The 23,087-nt window shown below is 43.1% G+C and overlaps 8 protein-coding genes across 11 annotated transcripts; 1 reads left to right on the top strand and 7 right to left on the bottom strand.

Moving 5' to 3' along the window:
* Positions 1 to 91: 91 nt before the first annotated feature.
* LOC136440837 (uncharacterized protein C7orf50 homolog) lies at positions 92 to 4,057 on the bottom strand. Of its 3 annotated transcripts, none has more exons than XM_066436972.1 (5): positions 3,839 to 4,057; positions 2,933 to 3,520; positions 2,266 to 2,408; positions 1,371 to 1,509; positions 92 to 856 (listed from the first exon to the last, which is right to left on the bottom strand). In XM_066436972.1, the coding sequence occupies exons 2-5, from the start codon at positions 3,417 to 3,419 to the stop codon at positions 795 to 797; spliced, it is 831 nt and encodes a 276-aa protein (XP_066293069.1). In that variant the 5' UTR covers positions 3,420 to 3,520; positions 3,839 to 4,057; the 3' UTR covers positions 92 to 794. The 3 variants fall into 3 exon arrangements, with proteins under 3 accessions (XP_066293069.1, XP_066293068.1, XP_066293070.1); XM_066436971.1 differs by having other exon boundaries at positions 3,825 to 4,057; XM_066436973.1 differs by having other exon boundaries at positions 2,266 to 2,405; positions 3,825 to 4,036.
* Positions 4,058 to 4,850: 793 nt separating this feature from the next.
* LOC136440840 (histone H2B) lies at positions 4,851 to 5,825 on the bottom strand. Its single transcript, XM_066436978.1, has one exon. It carries the CDS (start codon positions 5,779 to 5,781, stop codon positions 5,416 to 5,418), a length of 366 nt encoding a protein of 121 aa, XP_066293075.1. The 5' UTR covers positions 5,782 to 5,825; the 3' UTR covers positions 4,851 to 5,415.
* A 378-nt stretch (positions 5,826 to 6,203) lies between these two features.
* On the top strand, positions 6,204 to 6,717 carry LOC136440839 (histone H2A-like). The gene has a single exon (XM_066436976.1). The coding sequence runs from the start codon at positions 6,213 to 6,215 to the stop codon at positions 6,588 to 6,590; it is 378 nt and encodes a 125-aa protein (XP_066293073.1). The 5' UTR covers positions 6,204 to 6,212; the 3' UTR covers positions 6,591 to 6,717.
* A 1,842-nt stretch (positions 6,718 to 8,559) lies between these two features.
* On the bottom strand, positions 8,560 to 8,983 carry LOC136440349 (histone H4). The gene has a single exon (XM_066436341.1). It carries the CDS (start codon positions 8,947 to 8,949, stop codon positions 8,638 to 8,640), a length of 312 nt encoding a protein of 103 aa, XP_066292438.1. The 5' UTR covers positions 8,950 to 8,983; the 3' UTR covers positions 8,560 to 8,637.
* A 360-nt stretch (positions 8,984 to 9,343) lies between these two features.
* Positions 9,344 to 9,855, bottom strand: LOC136440352 (histone H2B-like). The gene has a single exon (XM_066436344.1). The coding sequence runs from the start codon at positions 9,837 to 9,839 to the stop codon at positions 9,474 to 9,476; it is 366 nt and encodes a 121-aa protein (XP_066292441.1). The 5' UTR covers positions 9,840 to 9,855; the 3' UTR covers positions 9,344 to 9,473.
* A 31-nt stretch (positions 9,856 to 9,886) lies between these two features.
* LOC136440351 (histone H3) lies at positions 9,887 to 11,019 on the bottom strand. The gene has a single exon (XM_066436343.1). It carries the CDS (start codon positions 10,985 to 10,987, stop codon positions 10,577 to 10,579), a length of 411 nt encoding a protein of 136 aa, XP_066292440.1. The 5' UTR covers positions 10,988 to 11,019; the 3' UTR covers positions 9,887 to 10,576.
* An 813-nt stretch (positions 11,020 to 11,832) lies between these two features.
* On the bottom strand, positions 11,833 to 12,743 carry LOC136440350 (histone H1-gamma, late-like). The gene has a single exon (XM_066436342.1). It carries the CDS (start codon positions 12,680 to 12,682, stop codon positions 12,134 to 12,136), a length of 549 nt encoding a protein of 182 aa, XP_066292439.1. The 5' UTR covers positions 12,683 to 12,743; the 3' UTR covers positions 11,833 to 12,133.
* A 1,293-nt stretch (positions 12,744 to 14,036) lies between these two features.
* Positions 14,037 to 22,866, bottom strand: LOC136440191 (cytosolic endo-beta-N-acetylglucosaminidase-like). Of its 2 annotated transcripts, none has more exons than XM_066436071.1 (13): positions 22,765 to 22,866; positions 22,138 to 22,360; positions 19,746 to 19,894; positions 18,992 to 19,146; positions 18,731 to 18,879; positions 18,416 to 18,581; positions 17,995 to 18,098; positions 17,718 to 17,826; positions 17,209 to 17,408; positions 16,410 to 16,570; positions 15,788 to 15,926; positions 15,264 to 15,387; positions 14,037 to 14,957 (listed from the first exon to the last, which is right to left on the bottom strand). In XM_066436071.1, the coding sequence occupies exons 1-13, from the start codon at positions 22,826 to 22,828 to the stop codon at positions 14,610 to 14,612; spliced, it is 2,091 nt and encodes a 696-aa protein (XP_066292168.1). In that variant the 5' UTR covers positions 22,829 to 22,866; the 3' UTR covers positions 14,037 to 14,609. The 2 variants fall into 2 exon arrangements, with proteins under 2 accessions (XP_066292168.1, XP_066292167.1); XM_066436070.1 differs by having other exon boundaries at positions 15,788 to 15,935.
* Between the last annotated feature and the right edge of the window lie 221 nt (positions 22,867 to 23,087).

The raw sequence follows: 23,087 nt of genomic DNA on the forward strand, positions 1-23,087 counted from the left end.
TATAGATCTTTTGTATAAATCTATTGTACATATAAAACTTGTGTAAAATGCCTAACGTTACAAACAGTAGTCATAGCCACGCAGTAACATGCTCACTCAGTTCCTGTTATTTATTTTCATACTCTTCCGTAGCACTCCATAGGATGTGCTGCTCTACTGTAACACAATAAAGTTCTATTCTTAAATAAAAACTACTGTGTTGGTCCATTGGTGAAATAAGGCCACGCCAATTTATTTTGTTCCCTCTCGGAAGAGCCTGTCCTGTTTTTCCCATTTTTAAAAAAAATAATAAAAATTTGGTCATTATTCCTATTTACAAATTTTAACTCCCAATTTTACTATCTGTTCAGTTGTAAAACTCTATAGCCACCAAAATAGATTATAAAGGCCTGCTTATACTTAAAAAGTGTGGTCACATTGATCATAAGTTATAATTTTTCATTTACTAACACTATTTCTCAATATCAATCCATATATTACATGGCAAAAGGTAATTTTGTTACTGAAATTGTAGTACTAGATCAAAGAAAGGGGTGCATTGGATAAAATGAGCCATACAAAGCTGAAACTCAATAATCCTCTTATTCTTTATGTTATGTAAACCCTTATCTTCACCCCAGACTATTTGCAAAACAATTTTTTTTTTTCCTGTCGCTCCGATTTTTTTCTGAAAAAATCCGAGAAGCAACAAATTAAATTGGTGTGGCCTAAGTATAACAAAGTAATATAGACATTACCAGGAATGGCATACTATCTTCTCCATAGGATATTCTTTCCTCATGGTGCGTCTAATTCTATACCAGCACCTGCAGCACCTGCCTCACACGCTCCAGCTGGGCAGCTGACAACGTCTCACCTGATGGGGGTATAGAAGAAACATCAGACCGAATGAGAATTTTCCTCTAGTTCAAGCAATATACACAAGGTAGGGGTGGATACCGGTTCGGCTTAATAAGGTTCAAGTCCAAGTTTAGGTCCAGAGATTTAGGTTCAGGTCTGAACCTGGACCTGATCCTGTCCAGTTGATGTTTTGTTTTATTAGACCAATATTAAGCATAGAGAATTCAACTGACATGCACAACTATAAAGGTTCTTGGGGAGAAGACTTCAGTGTTTGATATTTGAATATTGCACTTGTTTTAAATGCCTTTTTTGTCAGAGGGGAGACTCAAAACACTTTTTATCAAACAAAATAGAAAAATATATTTGTACTTTGTTCAGGTTTTCTTTTACTCAGGTTTTTGGCTTTAGGTTTTTTGGACTCGGTTCTTGTATGTTATAAAGGTCCGAATCAGGTCCAGCGAACCAGTATCCACCCCTAACACAAGGTGTTTACAACTTCACCAAAATGACACAGGCTCTCTCCCTACCTGTTCCCTCCTCCTCCCCCTCCTCCCTGTGCTCCTGAGCCTGTAGCAGTTTCTCCGTCTCAGCGACAGTCGTCTCCCTCCCCTTCCCCTGCAGCCCAGCCAGGTACTCCAGCAAGATGGGGAAGTCTTTGTCTGACACCTGCATATAAATATAAATATGCATATGACCAGGCATTCAAAACAAATTCGTGAAGTAATTATTACATTATTATTACATTACATTACATACATAGTTAAAAATCCTCCCACACCATAATTGATGTATAGGGCGGTGTCCATCTCCGTTTCATAGCCCTGGGGCCACACTGTGGTGCAATCACTGCAGCAGGGGGCTAGTCCACTGGCAGTGGAGTGTGTTTAACTTCCATACTGTTTCATAAGTATGTACAATTTTCATAAAGTCTTTGGTATGACTCAATGCGCCTCTTTGGGTCTAGAAGTCTTTGGTATGACTCAATGCCCTACGTGGGGCTTGAACCCCAGTCCTTCTGGTCCAAGTAATTTGAACCAGATGTGGCAGAGTAGCAAAGGCGCAGACCACTACACCACAGGGACACCCCTACATTACATACATACACAACTCCAATTTAGCAATCAACAGAGCACCAGGGAACTTCCAGGGGAATAAAACCCAGTGATCCATCATCAATCTTTAAAGAAAACAACACTTGCCTTTAGATTAATGCTGTAACAGACAGAAAACTTGACATAAAAATGCAGGAAATTCTATCTGTCTGAGGGTGTTATGAAATTCTGTGGTGGACCTCTGTTGTGGTCATGTCTTCTACGCACCACACAAAGTTGGCCTCCTGTACACGACCGTACCACTACGCTGTGACAAAAAATCATGGTGACAATCTTGCATATATATTGATAGGAAGAACTAGACCCAAACCTTGTCTGTGTTGTACATGTTCCTGAGCAGCCACACCTGTCGCACCTTACGGAACACCCAGCTGGGCCGGTCGGACTTCCACGTCTGCAGGTACACAGAGCCCAGGTGCACAACAGACTCCTTCTTCTCCTCTTCTTTAACTAATTGGAGAGGAGAGGCAAAATAGTACTTTTGAAATGGACCCCCAAGGAATACCGTAATTCTTGATTTGTTAACTGTAACTAATGTTAGCTACTTTAATGTACAAGTGTACATTCTCTACGTCCTTACCAACTGAGCTACTGGGACTTGGTTGTCCTGATGTGATTTTTAAAGATACATGTACCTAACGTTTGAATCTAACTACACGGCACCATACTTTGGTAACCTTTTGTCCATTTTATTAACAAAATCAGTATTTTTGAAATGGACCCCCAAGGAATACTGTAATTCTTGATTTGTTAACTGTAACTTAATTTTAGCTACTTTAACGATCATTTCTCGACTGCTAAAATTTCATCATCGTAGCTATTTGATCACTAACATTTGGGACAGTGATGTTTGTTCCCACCGTTAAAATTAAATGCAGTGAACTGCTCACTTTTACCCAAACCGCTAGAATTACCAATATTAAATGGATTTACAGTACCCGAAACCTGACAATGCAGTTAATACTGTTGCAGCTTACCTGGCTCCTGGGGTAGTGCTGATTTCTTGGCTTCTTTCTTCCTCAATTTCTTCATCTTTCTCTCCATCTTCCTGGCCTCCTCAGGACTAAGCTCCTCCTGCTCCTCCCCGTCCTCACCTGTCTCCTCACCTGGTGTCTCCATCTCTACCTTCTGTGGAAGGTCGACATCTCTGCCTCTACTTTCACCATCTACATCCCTACTTTTGTCTCCTTTTCTCTGAACCTTTTCCTTGGTCTGTTGAACCATTTGATCAGAATCATCTTTGGGTTTCTTTCTCTTCCTTTTTTGGGAGTCAGAATGTGTCCTTGTGGTATCATCATCCATCTGGGAGTTATTCTCTTCTTCTGACTTAGTTGGTATCTGGGCCACACCCTCATGATCAACTCTATTCTTCTTTCTTTTCTTCTTTCTTTTACTACTTTCTGTAGGGTCAAAGTTCACAGCTTCCCCTGAAGACAATAGTTTCTTGGCTTCTGTCTTCACCATGATATTTCTCCTTTCCACAAAGTTTTAATATCGGACCAACGCCGTGTAACGAGCGAGTTTTTTCTTTAAGTGCTGCGAAGTTGTATGAATCACCAAGACACCTGGAACAGAAAGAAAGTTAGAAAAATTTACAACAATACAATCATAGAATTATTTGCCATTCAGCATTTGACAAAACCAGGGAACAGAGCGTACATTATATTGCGACTCCCAGATTTTGGGTGACCTGGTGGTTTTGCACAGGTGATAGACACAACAACACGACCAACAGCCAGAAAAGTTCACAGATACTGAAAAGTCTTTTTCCAGAAGTAGAAAATCCCCCCTCCCACACCATGGGTTGTAGCTCTAAACGAGTCAAGTCGGGATAGATCGACGTTTCAACTTAACTAGAAGCTTCCTTACCAAAACTGTCTTACCGCAAGCGTCCTCCTGTCGACAACTCCAGGTTTACAATGATTCTACAGATACTAAGTCCTTTAAATACAGTCCGCACATGTTTCCTCTGGAGTAAGGGCAGCCATCTTGGAAGAAACAATTTCACCTGGATGATGCCAGCGCCCCCTATTGACACATTGCAAAATTGCAACAACTCCATTTCCACGAAGGTTATACCGATAGGCACCACCACCTTTATGAAAGTTTGTCTGAGAGGGTGAGAAAGAGAAGATCTCTAAATTCTTAAATATAAGTAATAGCAAAGGTTCTAAAAATAATCAGACACATAGAAGGTCTTAGAACAGTTTATCACACGATAAACAATGAATTCTCTACCATTGTTCTTTCATCAGGACAAGGAGGTTTCAACGAGGCTTTATCAATGACTGTAACGTTATGTCCTTATATCATTTTGATGTCCAGATTTGTGTTTGTTAGGTAATAAGTGGATGAATAGTCAAGTACCAAAAATTGTCACACTCTTATATCATGGTTGTCTATGTCTTATATTACTAGTATTATAGCATTTCGAAAGGAAATTCGATCTATCCAAAACACCGTGGCATATGTTCAACGTCTTCTTGAATTGGTTGACAAAAAAGAATTGAAATTTGGACAGGTGAGCCTTTTAGAACGTGAAAATTTACAGGAGATTTACACTTGATCACTTGTAACGGTAAAATGGAAATGAAAAGAAATGGAAACATGTCATTAATGAGTGGAGTAGAGTTCATTATGGCGTGTAGATATCCCAATGTTTTGTTGTTGAAATGTCCTTAAAATTGTCATAATTGATTTTCAATGATCGAATGGGAAATAAAGTCAAATAAACCTTAAAAATGTGTGATTTCCCCATTTCCGAAAAGAAGGAAATTTGGCAATTTGACGGTCGTATGTATAGCCACTTTTCTGGAAGCGGCCGAGAGCGGTATTACAGATTAGGCTCTAAAATAAGGTATATCGTCCCGACTCATAAAACATGTAATACAGTAGGCCTAGACAACTTGTGTATTTGTTCTTTCGTGAGTTAGCTTCTCTATGTTTTAGTTTTACATCTATATTGCACAACGTCAGTGAGCCTGGGGATATATTCGTACATCACTAGGCCTAGCTACTTCCCTTTTGCTTTACATGTTGGTCGTGTCAACTATGGAATGATGTATTTGCCTTATATTACACAAATGGTAGAGTAGAGTAGTCTTCAGTCAGGTAGGATGCTTTACATCCAGTTTAGACCGCTCCTTTGTACCACTTCTTTAGCCGGTGTTTATACATGAGTTCATGTAAATTTTCTAATCCCAGAGTAAATCAAGCGGACGTGGTAGGAAGCTGATTAATAGTTACTAGGAAAAGCCTTTGTTCTATGAAATATAGAAAGGTTAGAGCAAATGTTCTGTTGGAAGACTCTAATGCAGGTAAGTAGTTCTGAAATAAACTGACATGATTTCCTTTCTCCTAAGAGCATTTACCATAATCGTAGGAACCCATAACACAATATAATTCTTTCTGGGATATTTGGGTGGCCCTGAAAAGGGCCGGGGTTTACTGGTCAGGTCATTTACTTGGAGCTGGTGTACTTTGTGACGGCCTTGGTGCCCTCGCTGACGGCGTGCTTGGCAAGCTCGCCTGGCAGCAGCAGACGCACGGCGGTCTGGATCTCCCGGCTGCTGATGGTAGAGCGCTTGTTGTAGTGAGCCAGGCGGGAAGCCTCAGCGGCGATACGCTCGAAGATATCGTTGACGAACGAGTTCATGATTCCCATAGCCTTGCTGGAGACACCGGTGTCGGGGTGCACCTGCTTGAGCACCTTGTAGATGTAGACACCGAAGGACTCCTTTCTCTTTCTTCTCCTCTTTCCCTTGGCCCCAGCAGGCCTGGCCTTCCCAGCCTTCTTGGCAGCTTTTCCTCCTCCTTTGGGTGGCATTTCCTTCTCAGTGTACGAGCGAAAATAAAGAGCGCTTCGAGGAGCAGAGTCTATTAATACAAACGTTCATGCAAATTTTCTGATCCCAGGGTAAATTAAGCGGACGTGGTAGGAAGCAGTTATTTATTCGCCTTGAATATGTTTAATTTTTTTTGCGGTAGGAAACATTGATGGCATATCGTACTTTCTTATTGACAGCAGAAATATTGCCAGTAGTTCGCTTTCTTTAATTTTCCTTTTTTTTCTTCATTTCTAGATGCAATATTGCGGACCTGGTAGAGACCAAGTGTGTACAGCTCATACGCTATTGGCAGAGGAGGAAAGAAACTTGTGCTCCTATTGGTTAGATAAATCGGCTTTGAATCCACATGCTTGGTACAAAATGGTAGAAACCCTTTTACGATAACCGTAAGAATCTACAACTGTGAACAATGTCTGGACGTGGTAAAGGAGGCAAGGCCCGTGCGAAGGCAAAGAGCCGTTCTTCCCGTGCAGGGCTTCAGTTCCCTGTTGGTCGTGTGCACCGTTTCCTGCGCAAGGGCAACTATGCCGAGCGTGTCGGTGCCGGCGCCCCAGTCTACCTGGCCGCCGTGCTGGAGTACCTGACCGCTGAGATCCTCGAGTTGGCCGGCAACGCTGCCCGTGACAACAAGAAGACCAGGATCATTCCCCGTCATCTTCAGTTGGCCGTCCGTAACGACGAGGAGTTGAACAAGCTCTTGTCCGGCGTGACCATTGCCCAGGGAGGTGTGCTGCCCAACATCCACGCCGTGCTCCTGCCCAAGAAGGCAGCTTCCAAATCCAGCTAAATATCGCCCGAACAACAACCGAACACCCCGGCCCTTTTCGGGGCCACCCACATCCTTCCAAAAGGACTATTGTTATTATCACCGTCAAACGAATGTTATAGTTAGCCTCCACCAGGCCTTCCTACTAAGCTCTCCAGAAATTGGCCAAAATAGAGTATGAAGGGAGTCGGCTAATGTTCTCCCTATGGCCGGCGCGGTTAGTCTGGTAGAGACTACCTTCCTACGGATCGTAGAATTCAACAACAAAATTGCAAACTAGACTGGCCGTCATTGGCAAATTCAGGATGTTTCGCCCATACTCCTCATGCAAGAAGTGGGCTGTCCCTATGGCCGGCGCGGTTAGTCTGGTAGAGACTACCTTCCTACGGATCGTAGAATTCAACAACAAAATTGCAAACTAGACTGGCCGTCATTGGCAAATTCAGGATGTTTCGCCCATACTCCTCATGCAAGAAGTGGGCTGTCCCAAAATAACTCCTGGGCAAATCCAAGTTTCTGCATAATTTTTGGCCAGGTGCATTCACCTTTCCTAATGGTACCTACATCTTAAAGATGACACCCGCAGCTGTCACGGTAAGGGAAATACAAGTTTATGCATGAATTATGCAAATGAGGTCCTCATTAGCATAATTCATGGCCAGGTGACCTTTGCTAACGGTACGTACATGTCAAATCTGACATCTGCAGCTTTTCCGGTAAGGGAATTACAAGTTTACGCATAAATCATGCAAATGAGGTCCTCATTAGCATAATTTATGGCCAGGTGTGTTCGCCTTTCCTAAAGGTACCTACATCTCAAAGATGACATCCGCAGCTTTTATGGTAAGGGACATACAACTTCATGCATTGATTATGCAAATTAGGTCCTCATTAGCATAATTTATGGTCTGGTGTGTTCGCCTTTCCTAAAGGTACCTACATCTCAAAGATGACATCCGCAGCATTTACGGTAAGGGACATACAACTTTATGCATACATTATGCGAATTAGGTCCTCATTACCATAAGTAATTGTCAGGTGTAGTCACCTTTCCTATAGGTACCTACATCTCAAATATAACATCCGTACCATGTAACATAAGGTACATATAACTTTCTGTAATACCATTAGTATAGGTACCCCCTGACATCTGCTTGGTAAGTGTAGGAGGGCTTATGTTACAGTATGACCTAGTTCTTGCTGGCCCCGACAGAAAATAACCAAAAATTGCATCAAAAAATTGCAAAATAAATCATTTTGAAGTAGTGTATGCCAAAAAAAATAATGGGGTCCTTTGGGTAAATATCCAATGCACAACTGAACCAAATTTCAGGTCCTCAGGTTTCAACACCACGGCACTGGAGGCCATCATGTGCGACTTTTGTCTGAAAATGACCAAAAAACCTGCATAAAATCATTTTAAAAACTTATATCAAAAAAATCTAAAAAGGGTCTAGGGGTATACACGTACTCTACCTGCATACCAAATTTCAGCTAATTTGATCGACGGACGACCGAGAAGAAGCGATTTGAAGATTTGACAGGAGAAGAAGAAGGAGAAGGAGAAGAAGGAGAAGAAACCTTACAAAAACAATATGTTTCGTTGGCGAAACATAACGAAACATAATGAAAACCTATGGTGGCCAAACACTGCAGCCGGCGTAGTAGTGTGATAGTCACATCAGCTTTCTTACATCATAGAGCTATAAGCTTGAAGACGGTAGCCTGAGTGCCAGCCTTTTTAGCTTCCGTACGCTGCCCAGGCTCCGTTGTCTTTTTGGCTAAAAAGACGGTGCCAGAAAGACGCCTATGCTTAGCAGACTGGCCCGGTGAAACGTTCCGGAGCCTGACAGTCTAACTTATGTTCTTTTTCCACTTCCACGTGTTGTACGATGTCGTTCTTACACCCGTCATACCAAACTTGCACATTGTAACATTTATTTTAATTTTTATCATATTTACGTATGTTGCATATCCAAGAGACCTCATGGCGTGTTGCGACACAGTTCTTTAGAAGGATGTGGGTGGCCCTGAAAAGGGCCGGGGTCGTTGTTCTAAGTCGGGTAGTCTAGCCGCCGAAGCCGTACAGAGTGCGGCCCTGGCGCTTCAGAGCGTAGACGACGTCCATGGCGGTGACGGTCTTGCGCTTGGCGTGCTCGGTGTAGGTGACGGCATCACGGATGACGTTCTCCAGGAAGACCTTGAGGACGCCACGGGTCTCCTCGTAGATGAGACCTGAGATACGCTTGACACCACCACGACGGGCCAAACGACGGATGGCGGGCTTGGTGATGCCCTGGATGTTGTCACGCAACACCTTACGATGACGCTTAGCGCCTCCCTTTCCGAGCCCCTTGCCTCCTTTACCACGTCCAGACATGTTTGATGATGAGTGGATGAATGCTGTAAGGCAGTGGCTTAGACCTACTTAAATGGTGGTACGGACCTCGGCGGAATAGCATATGTCTATTTGAACCAATCAGCAGCAGTGTTCCAAACCAGCCAATCGAGGATGAACCTTTACCAACGGCAGCCCGACGATTGGACGCATAATTAACCTAATCTTCAAGCAGATGTTAGGATAGGGAATTGTAACAGAAACTATTTGTTCTTTCTTGGTGTAGAAATGAAGATTATCATTATTTTTCACCATTTTGAGTATGACTAAATTTGATACTCATTTGCCAAGAAAGGCTTCCTACAACCTCCGACAATCCAATATCCTGATGCAGAATCAATGAAACCAGCGAATGCCGAAAAATCTTATAAAAAACGTTTATTTCATAGTTTGCCATCCCATAAAAAGATACCACTTCATTTAAACAACGAGGTGTGAAACAAAACAGTTCTTTTAGGAAGATGTGGGTGGCCCTGAAAAGGGCCGGGGTAAACTGGTCGGGTGGTTTACTTTGAGCTGGTATACTTGGTGACGGCCTTGGTGCCCTCGCTGACGGCGTGCTTGGCCAGCTCGCCAGGCAGCAACAGGCGCACGGCGGTCTGGATCTCCCGGCTGCTGATGGTGGAGCGCTTGTTGTAGTGAGCCAGGCGGGAAGCCTCTGCGGCGATACGCTCGAAGATATCGTTGACGAAGGAGTTCATGATGCCCATAGCTTTGCTGGAGACACCGGTGTCGGGGTGCACCTGCTTGAGCACCTTGTAGATGTAGACACCGAAGGTTTCCCTCCTCTTTCTCCTCCTCTTGCCCTTGGCTCCGGCGGGCCTAGCCTTTCCGGCCTTCTTGGCGGCTTTTCCTCCTCCTTTGGGCGGCATAGTCAGTCTGCTACAGGATTACAACTGAAAATGTAGTCAGCAGGAGCCGAGAGTATTTATACTTAATCTTATGCAAATTTTTGGATCTCAGTGTGAGTGTTACGGACGTGGTAGGAAGCTGAGTAGTGCTAATGCGATAAAGCTTGTCAAACCGAGTGCATGCATACAAACCTAGTACCTAATCACTTTGCTCAACGTTTTACCTAGTGTGTACGTTTTTTGGCTCTTACTAACTGTACATTTGGTCAGTCTTATACGTCGTGGCATCCCGTGACTGCATATGAAAAATAAAGTCTTACAAATCAAGAAGGAACCCCCACTATTTTTCATTTCAGTGTGAGTGTTACGGACGTGGTAGGAAGCAGGCCGATACGTTCAGCTTGTCAAACCTTGGTCAAACCCTAGTGCATGGAAGCCTACCAAATCACTTTGCTTTGTCTAGTTTGTGTACGTTTTTGACTCTCAAACAAACGGTACATTTTACTTATTCATCATGGTATGTTGTGAATACATATGGAATATACGTGTGACAAACTTCGGAGAAAATTATAAAACCCCACTTCGACATTGACACTACCCCACAACAACCTGGTACGCTTTACAGAAACATTTTCCAGAAGGTACTAGTTCAACATGTAGTATGTTGTGCGTAAATTTAAATGTGGTCAACATAGCTCTTTTTAGGGAATGTTGGTGGCCCTGAAAAGGGCCGGGGTCACTTGGGTCAGGCAAGATGTTTAAGCACGCTCGCCACGGATACGGCGGGCTAGCTGGATGTCCTTGGGCATGATGGTCACACGCTTGGCGTGGATGGCGCACAGGTTGGTGTCCTCGAAGAGACCGACCAGGTAGGCTTCGCTAGCCTCCTGCAGAGCCATGACGGCAGAGCTCTGGAAGCGCAGGTCGGTCTTGAAGTCCTGAGCGATCTCCCTGACCAGGCGCTGGAAGGGCAGCTTGCGGATGAGCAGCTCGGTGGACTTCTGGTAACGACGGATCTCCCTGAGAGCCACGGTACCGGGCCTGTAACGATGAGGCTTCTTGACACCTCCGGTGGCCGGGGCGCTCTTGCGAGCGGCCTTGGTGGCCAGCTGCTTCCTTGGGGCCTTGCCTCCAGTGGACTTACGGGCGGTCTGCTTGGTACGTGCCATGACTGACTTTCTCTGTGTCTGCTACGAATAAGAATATTGACGGTTCGAACCGTTTCACCTTTATTCATTGCAGCCTGAACAACGACAGATCTGATTGGTCGTAATCTTTCGCCTGATTGGCTCAGAAGCAGAGTACCCTGATTGGTTGTGAGTGATGACAGGGCTTTCACTTTATTCTCCAAGCAGAGGTTGCGGTCGTAAGGGCTTATTCTCCAAGCAGAGGTTTTGGTCGGGGGGTAGTAGTGGCCGGGTTTTTTTAACATTGCCTCCCGTAACCCCCGGCCACTACTACCCCCCGACCAAAACCTCTGCTTGGAGAATAATAAGGGCTAGGGGTACCGGGTGGCTGTGATTTTTCTCCCTCCAAAAAAATAGCCCTCTCGTCCAAAACCTCTGCTTGGAAAATATCTCACTTTACCCCCGTGGCACTGGTTATAGTCGCTAATTGACGAAATAAGCTGAATAATTCCGATTTGGCCAATTACTACTATTTTTCTTGCATCCGTGGAGTCTGAAAAGCGGTTTCCGATAAGACCAGGGGTACATCATTGATATTCACCTTGAATATTCACCTTGAAGCCCAGACAGTTGGTACGTACCCCAAAAGAGTAATGAGGCTGTACCTAACTTGGCGACGGTAAGGGTCATAAAAAGGTAAGGGCGGCGAAGGGCCGACATTCTGATTGTCAGGTTCTTCTTTTCTCAAACGACGAACATGTATTCTTCCAGCAAAGCGGACACCCCCAAGTCAAGGAAACATTTAAGCGAATTTCTTAAAACATATAACGTTACCACAAATTAAAGCACCAGTGTACACTTTAAAAAAATGTTTTGGTAAACTGACTATATTGGAAAACAAACATCACTGTCTACATACTACTCACTAGTGGCATACTAGCCTGGATGCCAGACCCCCAACCTCTCAAATATATGATATATATCCCACACGAGATATAGTTTAAAGATTGGGGGTCTGGCATCCAGGCTAGTGGCATACTGGGAATTCTGCATCAGAACTTCTGTAAATCAAACTAGATAAGTGTGAGACGAACGTAATATTTTAACGTGAAGTACATGATATATGTAGTTCTTTTTGGATGAAGTGGGTGGCCCTGAAAAGGGCCGGTATGTTTTGGTCTTCAACGCTCACTTCTTGGCAGCCTTCTTGGCGGGCTTCTTTGCTGCCTTCTTAGCTGGCTTCTTGGCCGGTTTCTTGGCAGGTTTGGCCTTCTTTGCAGCTGGTTTCTTTGCTGGCTTGGCCTTCTTCGCTGCAGGTTTCTTTGCTTTCTTCGGTGACTTCTTGGCCTTTGGCTTCTTGGGCTTGACAGCCTTCTTCGCCTTTGGCTTCTTGGGCTTAACTGCCTTCTTCACCTTTGGCTTCTTGGGCTTAGCTGCCTTCTTCGCCGCCACGCTGACCTTGAAGGATCCAGAGGCACCTGTGCCCTTGGTTTGGACGAGGGTACCAGCAGTCACCATGCTCTTCAGCGAACGTTTCAGGACATGACCCTGCTTGGTCACGTCAAACTTGTAGTTGGCCCCCACGTACTTCTTGATAGCGACGAATGAAGAACCATTGCGTTCCTTCAGGGACTCGATCGCAGCGGTGATCATGGTTTTGCTTGGTGGATGGGCCGCAGGTGCCTTGGGCTTCTTGGCCTTGGCGGCTTTCTTCGGTGATGCGGCAGCGTCAGACATTTTCACTTCTGTTACCGATTGCTCTGAGGGAGAGAATTGCCGAAAGCGGTGATCAGCTGTTGTATATACAAGTTTTGCGGACCTGCTAGGAAGCACCCCGGATTTCACGATGGCTACTACGGGAAAATGGCTTCACGAGTCTCGATCTGTGTTTGTGTGCCCAACTTGGAGCAGCGTTTCTGAGCTCATGAAGAAGACCAGGCCAATCTGGATGGTATAGATCGATAGTGAAGGGTACAGTCCTTCCGATTTGTGTGACTTTTTTTGTGTGTCGTGGTGTTGATGTAAGTAATTTAGCCGTTTTGTGAAGAGATACCACTTGTTGAAACCGGTACCTTGTAAAAACCGGCTTGTCGTTAAAAAATAACTGGTTTTGATGGGTTATCTAATACTTAAATAGAGAAACAAAACTATCAGGACTTCAATGCATGGAAATTTCAACTTTCTTACCATTCCATTATGGTGAAAATCACGACAAAAGTAGTGGACCTCGAACACATTTGTGAAGTGTCATGGCGGATTTCGGTATGCAAACATTCCATAGCTTGGTACTTGGTTCGGTGATAATATGGTGAAAGGTACTTCTGATTGATCCACTGATGAAGAAGAAATGTCAAATGAATGTTCATATACTAATAGGCAACATAGTTTTGAGTGTAACTTCGACAATTCTACTAAAATACCCCCAAATCCACCCAGCTTCACCGCGGCCCGCTTGTGTATGCAAATTTTGGGCGGCCATGTAGTGGCTCCGACAGTACCTGGGGCTTGATGTCGAGACTCTCCTTCCATAAAACGTTTGAAATTTGTAAATAAAGATGTATTATGTCGACTATATTCATACAAACAGATTTTAATGATACTGACTATGCTGGTAACGATAGCAACAAGGACTGGAAAGGGCCAGTCGTCCCAGGTCCCTGTTGCCAGGGAACCAGGTTGAGTGTATGGAAAGTGCCCAAGCCTAATCTCCAACTCCAAGCAGATTTACACCGGGCGCGAAAATCGTATATCATGCTAGCCAGAGAAGGTCCAGTCAGCTTATTGGACCCTCTCTGGCTGACTGGACCTTCTCTGGCTAGCATATACGATTTTCGCGCCCGGCGTAGATCTGCTTGGAGATGACCCAAGCCAAGATGCAGTCGACGCCCAAAACAACAAATATTTTCTACCTCCATTTCTCTGTATAATTTTGCATCTACTCGTATTTCTGCTTTACCTCAATATCTAACAACCGATATGATTGCTGGGAGGATGTACTTTCTGATAAAAGTAGTTAGAATTGAAAGCCTCAGTTTCTTTGTGACACTAAAACCAGAGTAGGGACATACTCAAGATCAAACATGGAGAAATCAACTTCTAGAGTCAAGCATATTTAATTGACACTAAAGTCTTCAACGCCAAATCATTGAGTTCAAATATCGGTAAAAAAAACACACAATATTTCTGCAGCTGCCTAATGTCGAACAGATAACCATAATATGTTTCATTACCCTACAAATTACAATGGCCAGTTGTCTGAGAATTCAGTACTAGTAACTTAAAGGTCATTCGAGTACTTGTGACTTGCACGATAATCTATTTGATCAATCCTATGTATAAAATATCAACAACTTAAAAATTTTGTCTTTATGTAATGGTATGAATGTAAGAAAAGTGGTAAGTTTTACAAATATTTTGTATGCAATCTTAAAAATTCCAGACTTCACCAGTACCTGAATCTCTCTGCAAGACTTGCCTACATTGCATTTTGTTTGTTAGTGTTTGCAGCGAAATATCAATTTGAAAGTTTTGCATCAAATTATGCAAAAATTATTGGATTTGTTTAAATCTATGAACAGATTGTCAGTAGCAAAAATTAGCTGATTTGCTTAAATCTATTAACAGATTGTCAGTAGTACATGAACATACACATTTTATAGTTTTATCACTCAACTGGATGCACAGTAAACTCTATACTGTTTTCTGTATCAGCTTCATCATGAATAACGGGTAAGTCAACAACACGATACATGCTATTCTGTGCCCTCCCAACATACACCTTGTCTGAAGTATTTCCAGCTGCCCCTTTGTACGAGAAGTACACATCGAAGCAGGAAGAGGGGACTTGTAGGTACTCCCACTGCAGGGTGGCACTGAACAAAACTGTGTTAGCTGCAATGGCATCACCAGTCGTAGTTCTGGGATGCTGTGGCTTTTTCCAGGAGACGTCCCTGCAGGTTACCTTGGTGACAGTTGCTTTCTGCTTCTTTTCAAGATCTCCAGCATTCATGACCTGGAATATAAATTGAAGTACATTTACAATGTATGTAAAACAAAATAAATCAAGTGAATAACTCTAAACAGTCAAACGTTTCAGATATGTAATGATCTACCTGGGTGTCTAATCTTCATCAATGTATATGTACATGTACCCAAATACTACAGACTATTCTATCTTGGTAGTGCAACCTCCTATACAAAATCTTGGCGAGAGGAAACTTTTTTTCCATGTTATTTATTTTGTTTCAGTTTGCTTGAATCTTATGCAGGGATTTGGCCTAACAATGTGACATTTTGCAAAAATTAGAGAAGTTGTTACCCTGATTTCTCCCAGTCTAAGGCACACATCAGTGTCCCCTTCCACAGTCCCTGTCCTCAAGAACCGGAGGTCGATGCCTTCGATTCTCCTTCCCTCACCAGTGTCATCCTTCAGCATGTAGAACCTGTCAGATCAGATTGTCACAGACAGGAGATGATGTCATAATCATTTCAGTTTGGTATTTAGGCCTTTCAGAATCAGAATGACAGGGTTATGATTATGTCACAAACACAACGATTAAAGCTTAGATAACTGGGAATCACAGGGACACATGCTGACATGCACATTTGATAGTCTGAGCTGCAAGTGCATCCCAAGTACATTTTTGTACCAGTATCATACAAGTATGTGTCGACAATGCTTATTGAATTGCATGTTTGAATTGCTGTACTCCTACAAAGTACAAAAGACTAAATTCTAAAAAAGACCAGCATTTGTTAACTGCAGTCCTTTCACAAAACTTGATATGCACATAACATATATATATATATATATACATCCCAGAGCAATTATGTTTTCCGTACCTTGTACACCAGCCCTGCTCTGCTGTTTCATTCCTGGTACATCCAAAACACTCCTTATACAGCCTGTCACACTCTTTGTCAGGAAGAGCAATGAAGTACACTGCCTGGTCTACAGCATTGTTCCTTATGGATGTTTTATCTCCGTTGTCTGTAAAACAAGGTAAAGTTCATATTTTATGAAAACTGGAATGATTGCATATCATCTGACATCTTTTTCTAATTTCTGCCACATTCATACTTCCGTAAAGGTTGACAGGAAAGGGACGTAGGATACAAGTACTGTAGTGTTTAGGCCACACCAATTTAATTTGTTGGTTAACGGATTTTTAAAAAATGCTTAACTCCAAAATCAACAGGAAAACAGAATCTCAGAGGAAAGTTTGTACTTTGGTGCACACAGTTTCAGGGTGTGAACAGGGTCAGGTGCAAGTTTTTTACCCTGGCCTTCTGTTTTCATGACTTTTTTTTGCTTAAATTAAAAAAAAAATCTGTTAACCAAGAAATTAAATTAGTGTGGCCTTAGTGACTTTAGTCCCTCCAACATCAGTATAAAATTAACTTTGAAACAATGTAATAAACCAGCAAACATGCACAATGGGACAGCAAAAAAACAGTTGCATACCTCCATCCTTGTTATCATCGCCCTCCATCAGGACCCACTGTTTGGTCTGTCCTGTGGTGTTGAGAATCAGGTGCACAGCTGTGTGGTCCGCACCTGTCTCCCACTTATAGGTGTAGCTGACCAGCAGACTGGACTGGACTGGAATGTCTGAGCTGAACAGTCTGAAACACACAGAACACTGTCACATAGTATACGTTTATGAATGTTAAACATCTAGGTAAGCAAATAGAGTGGTACAATTTCAACATTACTACTGGACAAAATTACGAAAAAAATCGGACATTTCGGGCGTCCATCAGACTGCCCTTTTTCAATGAGAAGAATGAAGTTTACCTACGGATGCGTCATCTAGCAATCATTCTTCTCGTTGAAAAAGGGCAGTCGGATGGACGTCCGATTTTTATCGTAATTTTGTCCAGTAGTAATGTTTAAATTGTACCACTCTACTGTCACATAGTATAGTATTAAATACAGGGCTGTGTCCAGGACCTGTCGCTCTGTCCTGGGATGGAAATTTGCTTGGGATAGTCAAAATTTTCACCCCATCTGTCCAGAAAATCTAAACTTCAAGACAAGAAACTGATGAAAATGTATTTTTGTAAGCTTAAATTACAAGATTTAATAACAACATGCGCTCCTAAATGATTGGGACAGAAAAAATTCAAAGCTGGAGACAACTCAATTTTGCCTTTAGGGAATTCACCAAGGACTGTTGTGTACAGTACTGAATAAAAGCTGCTAACATAGGTTGGATATTCTATACCTTTTTTCGAACATGAATTTGAAGAAAAGGTCTTACCTAAAAGATAAGGCATCAGAAGCTTGTACAAAGTTTCCCCCCAAAAGCAGACTGCTGCCTCCATGGAAGGAATCCTTGGTACAGACATCCATGGTTCTATTTCCTCTGGTCTGGTCCTTTCCCTGAGAGAACTGAGCTGAGGTAAATGTTGTCTGGAACTGCTGACAACTCAGGTTGTACCATGGACCTCTCCTGACAACCTGCACAAAGAAAATAAAGCAGTATTGTGCCTTCCATCATCAGTTCGATCCCCAGCAGAGTCATACCAAAGACTTCAAAAACGGTACTTACTACTACAAAATGTATCTCCGCTTAGCACTCAGCATCTCCGCTTTGCACTCAGCACATGTCAACTATTCTTTCTAACTAATGACGGCATACACAGGAAGAAGTGTTGAGCATGTATTTGCCTATTGCCATAATGTTTATCTGACGATGTCTGTCGTGTTATATTCGGAAAACAAGAGTGGCAGGAAACATGAACAAACTTCAGGTAATTATTAGCTTACCTGACCATTGATGTAGAAGTTCTGTCCTTGACCCCGACAGAAAGATGTTACAAAAGGCAGTGCTGCAGGTCCGTGCATGGGACAGAGGTCTGACAAAAGGCCCCAAAACCTGTTGACAGTACAGATGGTACCACAAGTTAAACACAAGAAAAAACAATTCCCAAAATAGTGATCAGCATAGCATAGTCAGGAAAAAGAGGATTTCTATTAGGTTTTCAGAGCTGAAAGTCAAGCCAGTAAGTGACAGTCTTCTTCATTTCTTTTTAATAGTACCCACTTGTTCTGGTTTGTAGAGAAATTGTCAGCTCCAAGCTTTTCATGCACCCAGCCTGTAGCAAAGATGGCTGCTGATAGGCCTTGATTCCTGATGACAGACAGGGCCTGGGAAACAAACCACAACTGAATTCAAAGCAAAAATCACAAAATCATAGACTTTAAGGAGAGGACCTGCCATACAGCCAACCAGATGGCCATACTGGCAAAAGATCGCAAGCAGTGGAGAACCTTTACTGAACACTATGCTGCTGGTACGGCTGACTAAGCTATGGAAGAGATTGAATGAGTAAGTGTGAAAAATAAAAGCCACAAAAAGATAATATTTCTTCTAGTTCATTGGAAAGGGACATTTATCTACTTAGTAATTAGAACTTGGAGTGTAGGTTAGGGGGTGGGGGTGACAACTTTGGATTTATACCAACCTTGTTGCAGTTGAAGCCCCCTCCACCATAGCAGTTCCTGCCGAACACATCCACACCAACGTACACGTCATGTTGTCGATCTCCTGCCATCTCTAAAGAACGTTGAAGCCCCTCCTCCTTCCAAGTGTAGTTCAGGAATATCCCATCGCAGGAGTCAAAAAATATCCTAGATCGAATGAAGACACAAGGATTGTACAATTTACGATTTACAGAATTGAAACAACATTTAAATATGTACAGGTGCAATGCCTGAACAGCATTTTTAAGTTATGAAAAACACATTAAAAAATGCCATGTTTAAAAACAGAATCTTACCTGTTCTTGTCGTTGAGCTCATCTTGCCACTTGAGTTCCCCTGAGGTGATGACACTGTCATACCAGATGACCTCACTCTCTTGTACAGCGGTGTGCATCACGTCAGTCAGGTAGGACACAAAGTCGGTCAGGATTTTCACCTGTGGGGTCTGCATTCAAAAAAGCAACATTAGATACTGATGGACCAACTCACAACTCCCCCACCCCTCGTGTTGTTGTCTTTCCACTTTCGTCTGTCCTGTGCTATCCCTGAGTGCTTACCTCTAGAGGATTCTCTATGTTGATGAGCCAACCATCAAAGTTGTAGTGCTGAGCCATCTGTGCTAGTTTGTCGGCCAGACCCCTACAGCTGGCCTGGTCCTTTAGAAACTGCCGGCAGCGTTTTGCCCCATCATCCCACTCTGTGATCAATGTTCCTGGAAGACAGTAACAACGGCACTCTGTCACATGTATGTAACGTTACATGTATTATCAAGGAGGAAAGGGAAAAACATATCTATAAGAATCATCTCCCTCTGATTGATAATTCTGATTTTTGACTCGACTGCATTGCTTAAAGATTGAGCTTTAACAATTCAGTCCAATGAAGATGAAATATCTACCAATACAAGCTACATTTGCCTTTTGGGACATCACTGTCTCCAAGTCAACTCCAGGTTTTTACCAACCCATTAAGATCAAGTCATGGTACGGACAATAGGAGAAGGCTGTGGTGTAGTGGTCTGCACTTCTGTCTCTCACCACATCTGGTTCAAATTACTTGGACCAGAGGGACTGGGGTTCAAGCCCAAGGTAGGACACCTCTGGACAAGAGGCGCATTGAGTCAAAGACTTTATAAAAATGGTACGTACTTCTGAAACAGTATGAAAGTTAAACACACTTCACTGCCAGTGGACTATCCCCCTGCTACAGTGATTGCACCACAGTGTGGCCCAGGGCTATGAAACGGAGATGGGCACCGCCCTATACATCAATAATAGTGTGGGAGGATTTTAACTTTAACTTAACTCTGACCTAGAACCTTGACCCCATGTCTGTGAGCAGCGTTGGTCCAGCCGGGTGGAGGCAGCATGATGAAGTGGTGACTGAAGTACACAAACGTGTCGATGTGCTGCCAGTGAGAGATCAGGTAACAGTCATCCCTCCAGGTCCCCTGAACAAACCTGGCAATATGCGATGGTGAAGTCAGTTTGAAATTGTCTATTTCAGTCCTCTATGTATGTAAAGGAAAGAAAAACAACAAGGAGCCCTGGGTGTTGGCAGTTGAATGTTTTAATGTTTCTTACTTTGTATTAACAATCAATAAACAGATCCCGCGGGTAGGGTACTAGGGCGGGTAATGAAATAATACAGGAGGTGAAGACCACATTGAATAGTCAAGAATAAAATGATGAATGACGTCATTAACATGGGCGAAACCATTTGACGAATGAAACAGGGTCCTTCGTAACCAATTACCCAGGATGCCCACCATGGTGGGCATCCTTACACAATTGTCTATTTCAGTCCTCTATGTATGTAAAGGAAAGGAAACATGTCAGAACACTCGTTGGTAGAGTTGACACACAAGCTATCATTGTGCACAGTGGTAACATATGCCAGTGGTAACATTATAACAACCATAGTGGTCATAACCAACCTTCAGTGTAACATACCAGCAGATTGATGACTTGTTATAATAATATTAATAATATTATAATAATATTAGGTAATAATATTAGGTGTATTTGCAGCCAGTGCCACAGGCAGGTACCCAATGTGTAGGGTAATGAGGCTGTTTAACGTGTTCGAGGCACCTCCTCGAGCACGGGACCCCCGTTTTACGTCCCTCCCGGAAGACGATTTCGTGGAAAGCTTCGTGAGGCTACAGCAATCCGGACGTCCTTGGTTGGTCCCCCATCCAAGCACTGTCCGGACCGCGCGTTGCTTAACTTCCGAGATCGAGGGATCGGGTGTATCCAACGCGCCACGCGGCCGTAGCAAATGACTCGTCATACCCAAATCATTGACATCTATAACTTCCATTTACAGAAAGCTATCTAATGAAGAGGTCACTACAGTATTTAGTAACAACAGTTTTCAATCCTGCAATATTTCACAGGAGAAACACATTTTCAAACATTTTGAGTCTGAGTTGATAACACTTATTCTTGCAGTCATGACTCCTTGTTTTCTTGTAGCTGGCTACTGGCTAACATGTCAACAAGCTTGTCTGAATGTCACTGCTGTTTATGTTTCTATGTTATAAACTTATGACCATGCGATTGGTCTATCATGATGGACTATTGGCAGAGGCGGCGGCACAAAATTTTAAATGGGGGGGCGAGATAAGTTTGGAGCAAATCTCACCAAGACGAGCGCCGAAGGCGCGTGGCGTCGCGCCGAGGGCGCGACAATACTAGGGGGGTCCGGGGGTATGCTCCCCCGGGAAATTTTGAAATCTAGACCCTCTGAAATGCTATTTCCTGCATTCTGAGGGGCAAATTTTGTTGGAAGAGTAAGCTAAGTTTAATGACATCTTTCTTTGTAAAAAAAAATGCAGAAGGGTTTCAGCTTGATTTTGGGGGGAACGGCGCCCTACCGACAAAGCACGACATGCTCCCACAGGAAAATTTAGAATTCTTAACGCATTGAAACGCTATTTCCTGAATTCTGAGGGGCAAATTTTGATGGTAAAGTAATCTAAGTTTAATGACATCTCTATGTATGAAAAAAATACAGAAGGGTTTCAGCTTGTGTTTTGTTGGACGACGCCCACCCGACATATTATTTTTCCGCCGGAGCGCGACATTGAAAACTTTTGACCCATTGAAACGCTGTTTCCTGAATTTTGAGGGGCAAATTTTGCTGACGAAGTAAGCTAGAAAGGTTAATGACATCTCTATATGTGAAAAAATACAGACGGGTTTCAGCTTGAGTTTTGGGGTGCGACGCCCTCGAGCCCTCCCGACATATTTTTCGCCGGCGGCAACGTTCTCCGCTCCGGGGAAATTTTGGAATCTTGACGCGCTGAATGCTTTTTCCTGAATTTTGAGAGGCAAGTTTTGCTGATAGATTGAAAAAATACATAAGGGTTTCAGCATGAGCTTTGGAGGGCGACGCCGTCCCGACATATACGCCGGTGGCGCAACAATCCTAGGGCGCAGCAATCCTAGTATGCTAACATACGTCGGAGAAAATTTTGAAATCTTGACCCGCTGAAACGCAATTTCCTGCATTTTGAGAGGCACATTTTGTTGGTAGAGTAAGCTAAATTAAGAAAATCTCTGTTAGTGAAAAGATTCACAAGGGTTTCAGCTTGATTTTCGGGGGGGCGACGCCCCCCCAACATATTTTTCGGGGGGGGGCAGCCGCCCCCCTTGCCCCCCCTTTGCCGCCGCCACTGATTGGGAGTCACTTTCCTTACCTGTCTTCTATATAGCCTCCCTTCATGTCGTGACACACCAAGGTTTTAGGCACACCATCTTGTTGTGTTCTCTTGGCAAGAGGGACAGTGGCAATGTTGAAGGCATCTGTCTTGCAGCCATCTTTATTTGGTGTCCATGATAAAACGTCCTCCACTGTGTACAGTGGTCTGCAGACAGGAACCAGGGACTCTGACGAGTCAGACTCAGCCTCAAAGTTCTGACCTGGGGATGGAACGCCATTTGATGAGAACTTATCAAATGCCAACAAACACAATTATACCAAATACAACAAAAATACCCTAAACTTTTTTCAACAATATGAAAAAAAGTTTCTTCAAGGTTTCTTATACACTTTATCATGACTTACAAATCCTGATAGTGCACTTTCTTGGTTCTGTTTCAACAAAGAGGTCTATACAACCTCCTTGGTCTCAAGCAATATTTTATAAAGTTAGTCAGTCTATACAAGGAGGTTTTATATAAAACCTCCTTGGTCTATACAATCAAATGTGTAACCTTAACCTCCTTGGTTTTAGGAAGGACATGTTTTACTTTTAGGTCATTATAGAATATAACAATACTGGGGAATGATATTTTCGCCATTCCGGCTTTCAGGGCAAACTCACCGAGTTGTGGCTTTCTGGAAAAATCCAAGTCTCCAAGGCTGACACTTACAGTACCACCACTCATTGTGTTCCACTTTCATATACACCTGGGCCTTAGTGGTCCGTCCTGATCTACTGCACTCGCTTTCCCACCTGCAGGTTTGGCCTCTACCACTTACTGAATGGGGTACGCAGCAAAATAAACTGCAATACTTTGTGCGAAGTATTCAAGTAAATCAAACTTTACAGATTCATTTAGAAGTCTGTGATACATTATTCAACGTTATATCTTAGTATACTTCGGGTATAGCTGTTGTTCGAAAAATCTTAAAAGTTAGAGGATT

This window comes from Branchiostoma lanceolatum, chromosome 8 (genome assembly GCF_035083965.1).
Source record: "Branchiostoma lanceolatum isolate klBraLanc5 chromosome 8, klBraLanc5.hap2, whole genome shotgun sequence".
Classification (NCBI taxonomy): Eukaryota; Metazoa; Chordata; class Leptocardii; order Amphioxiformes; family Branchiostomatidae; genus Branchiostoma; species Branchiostoma lanceolatum.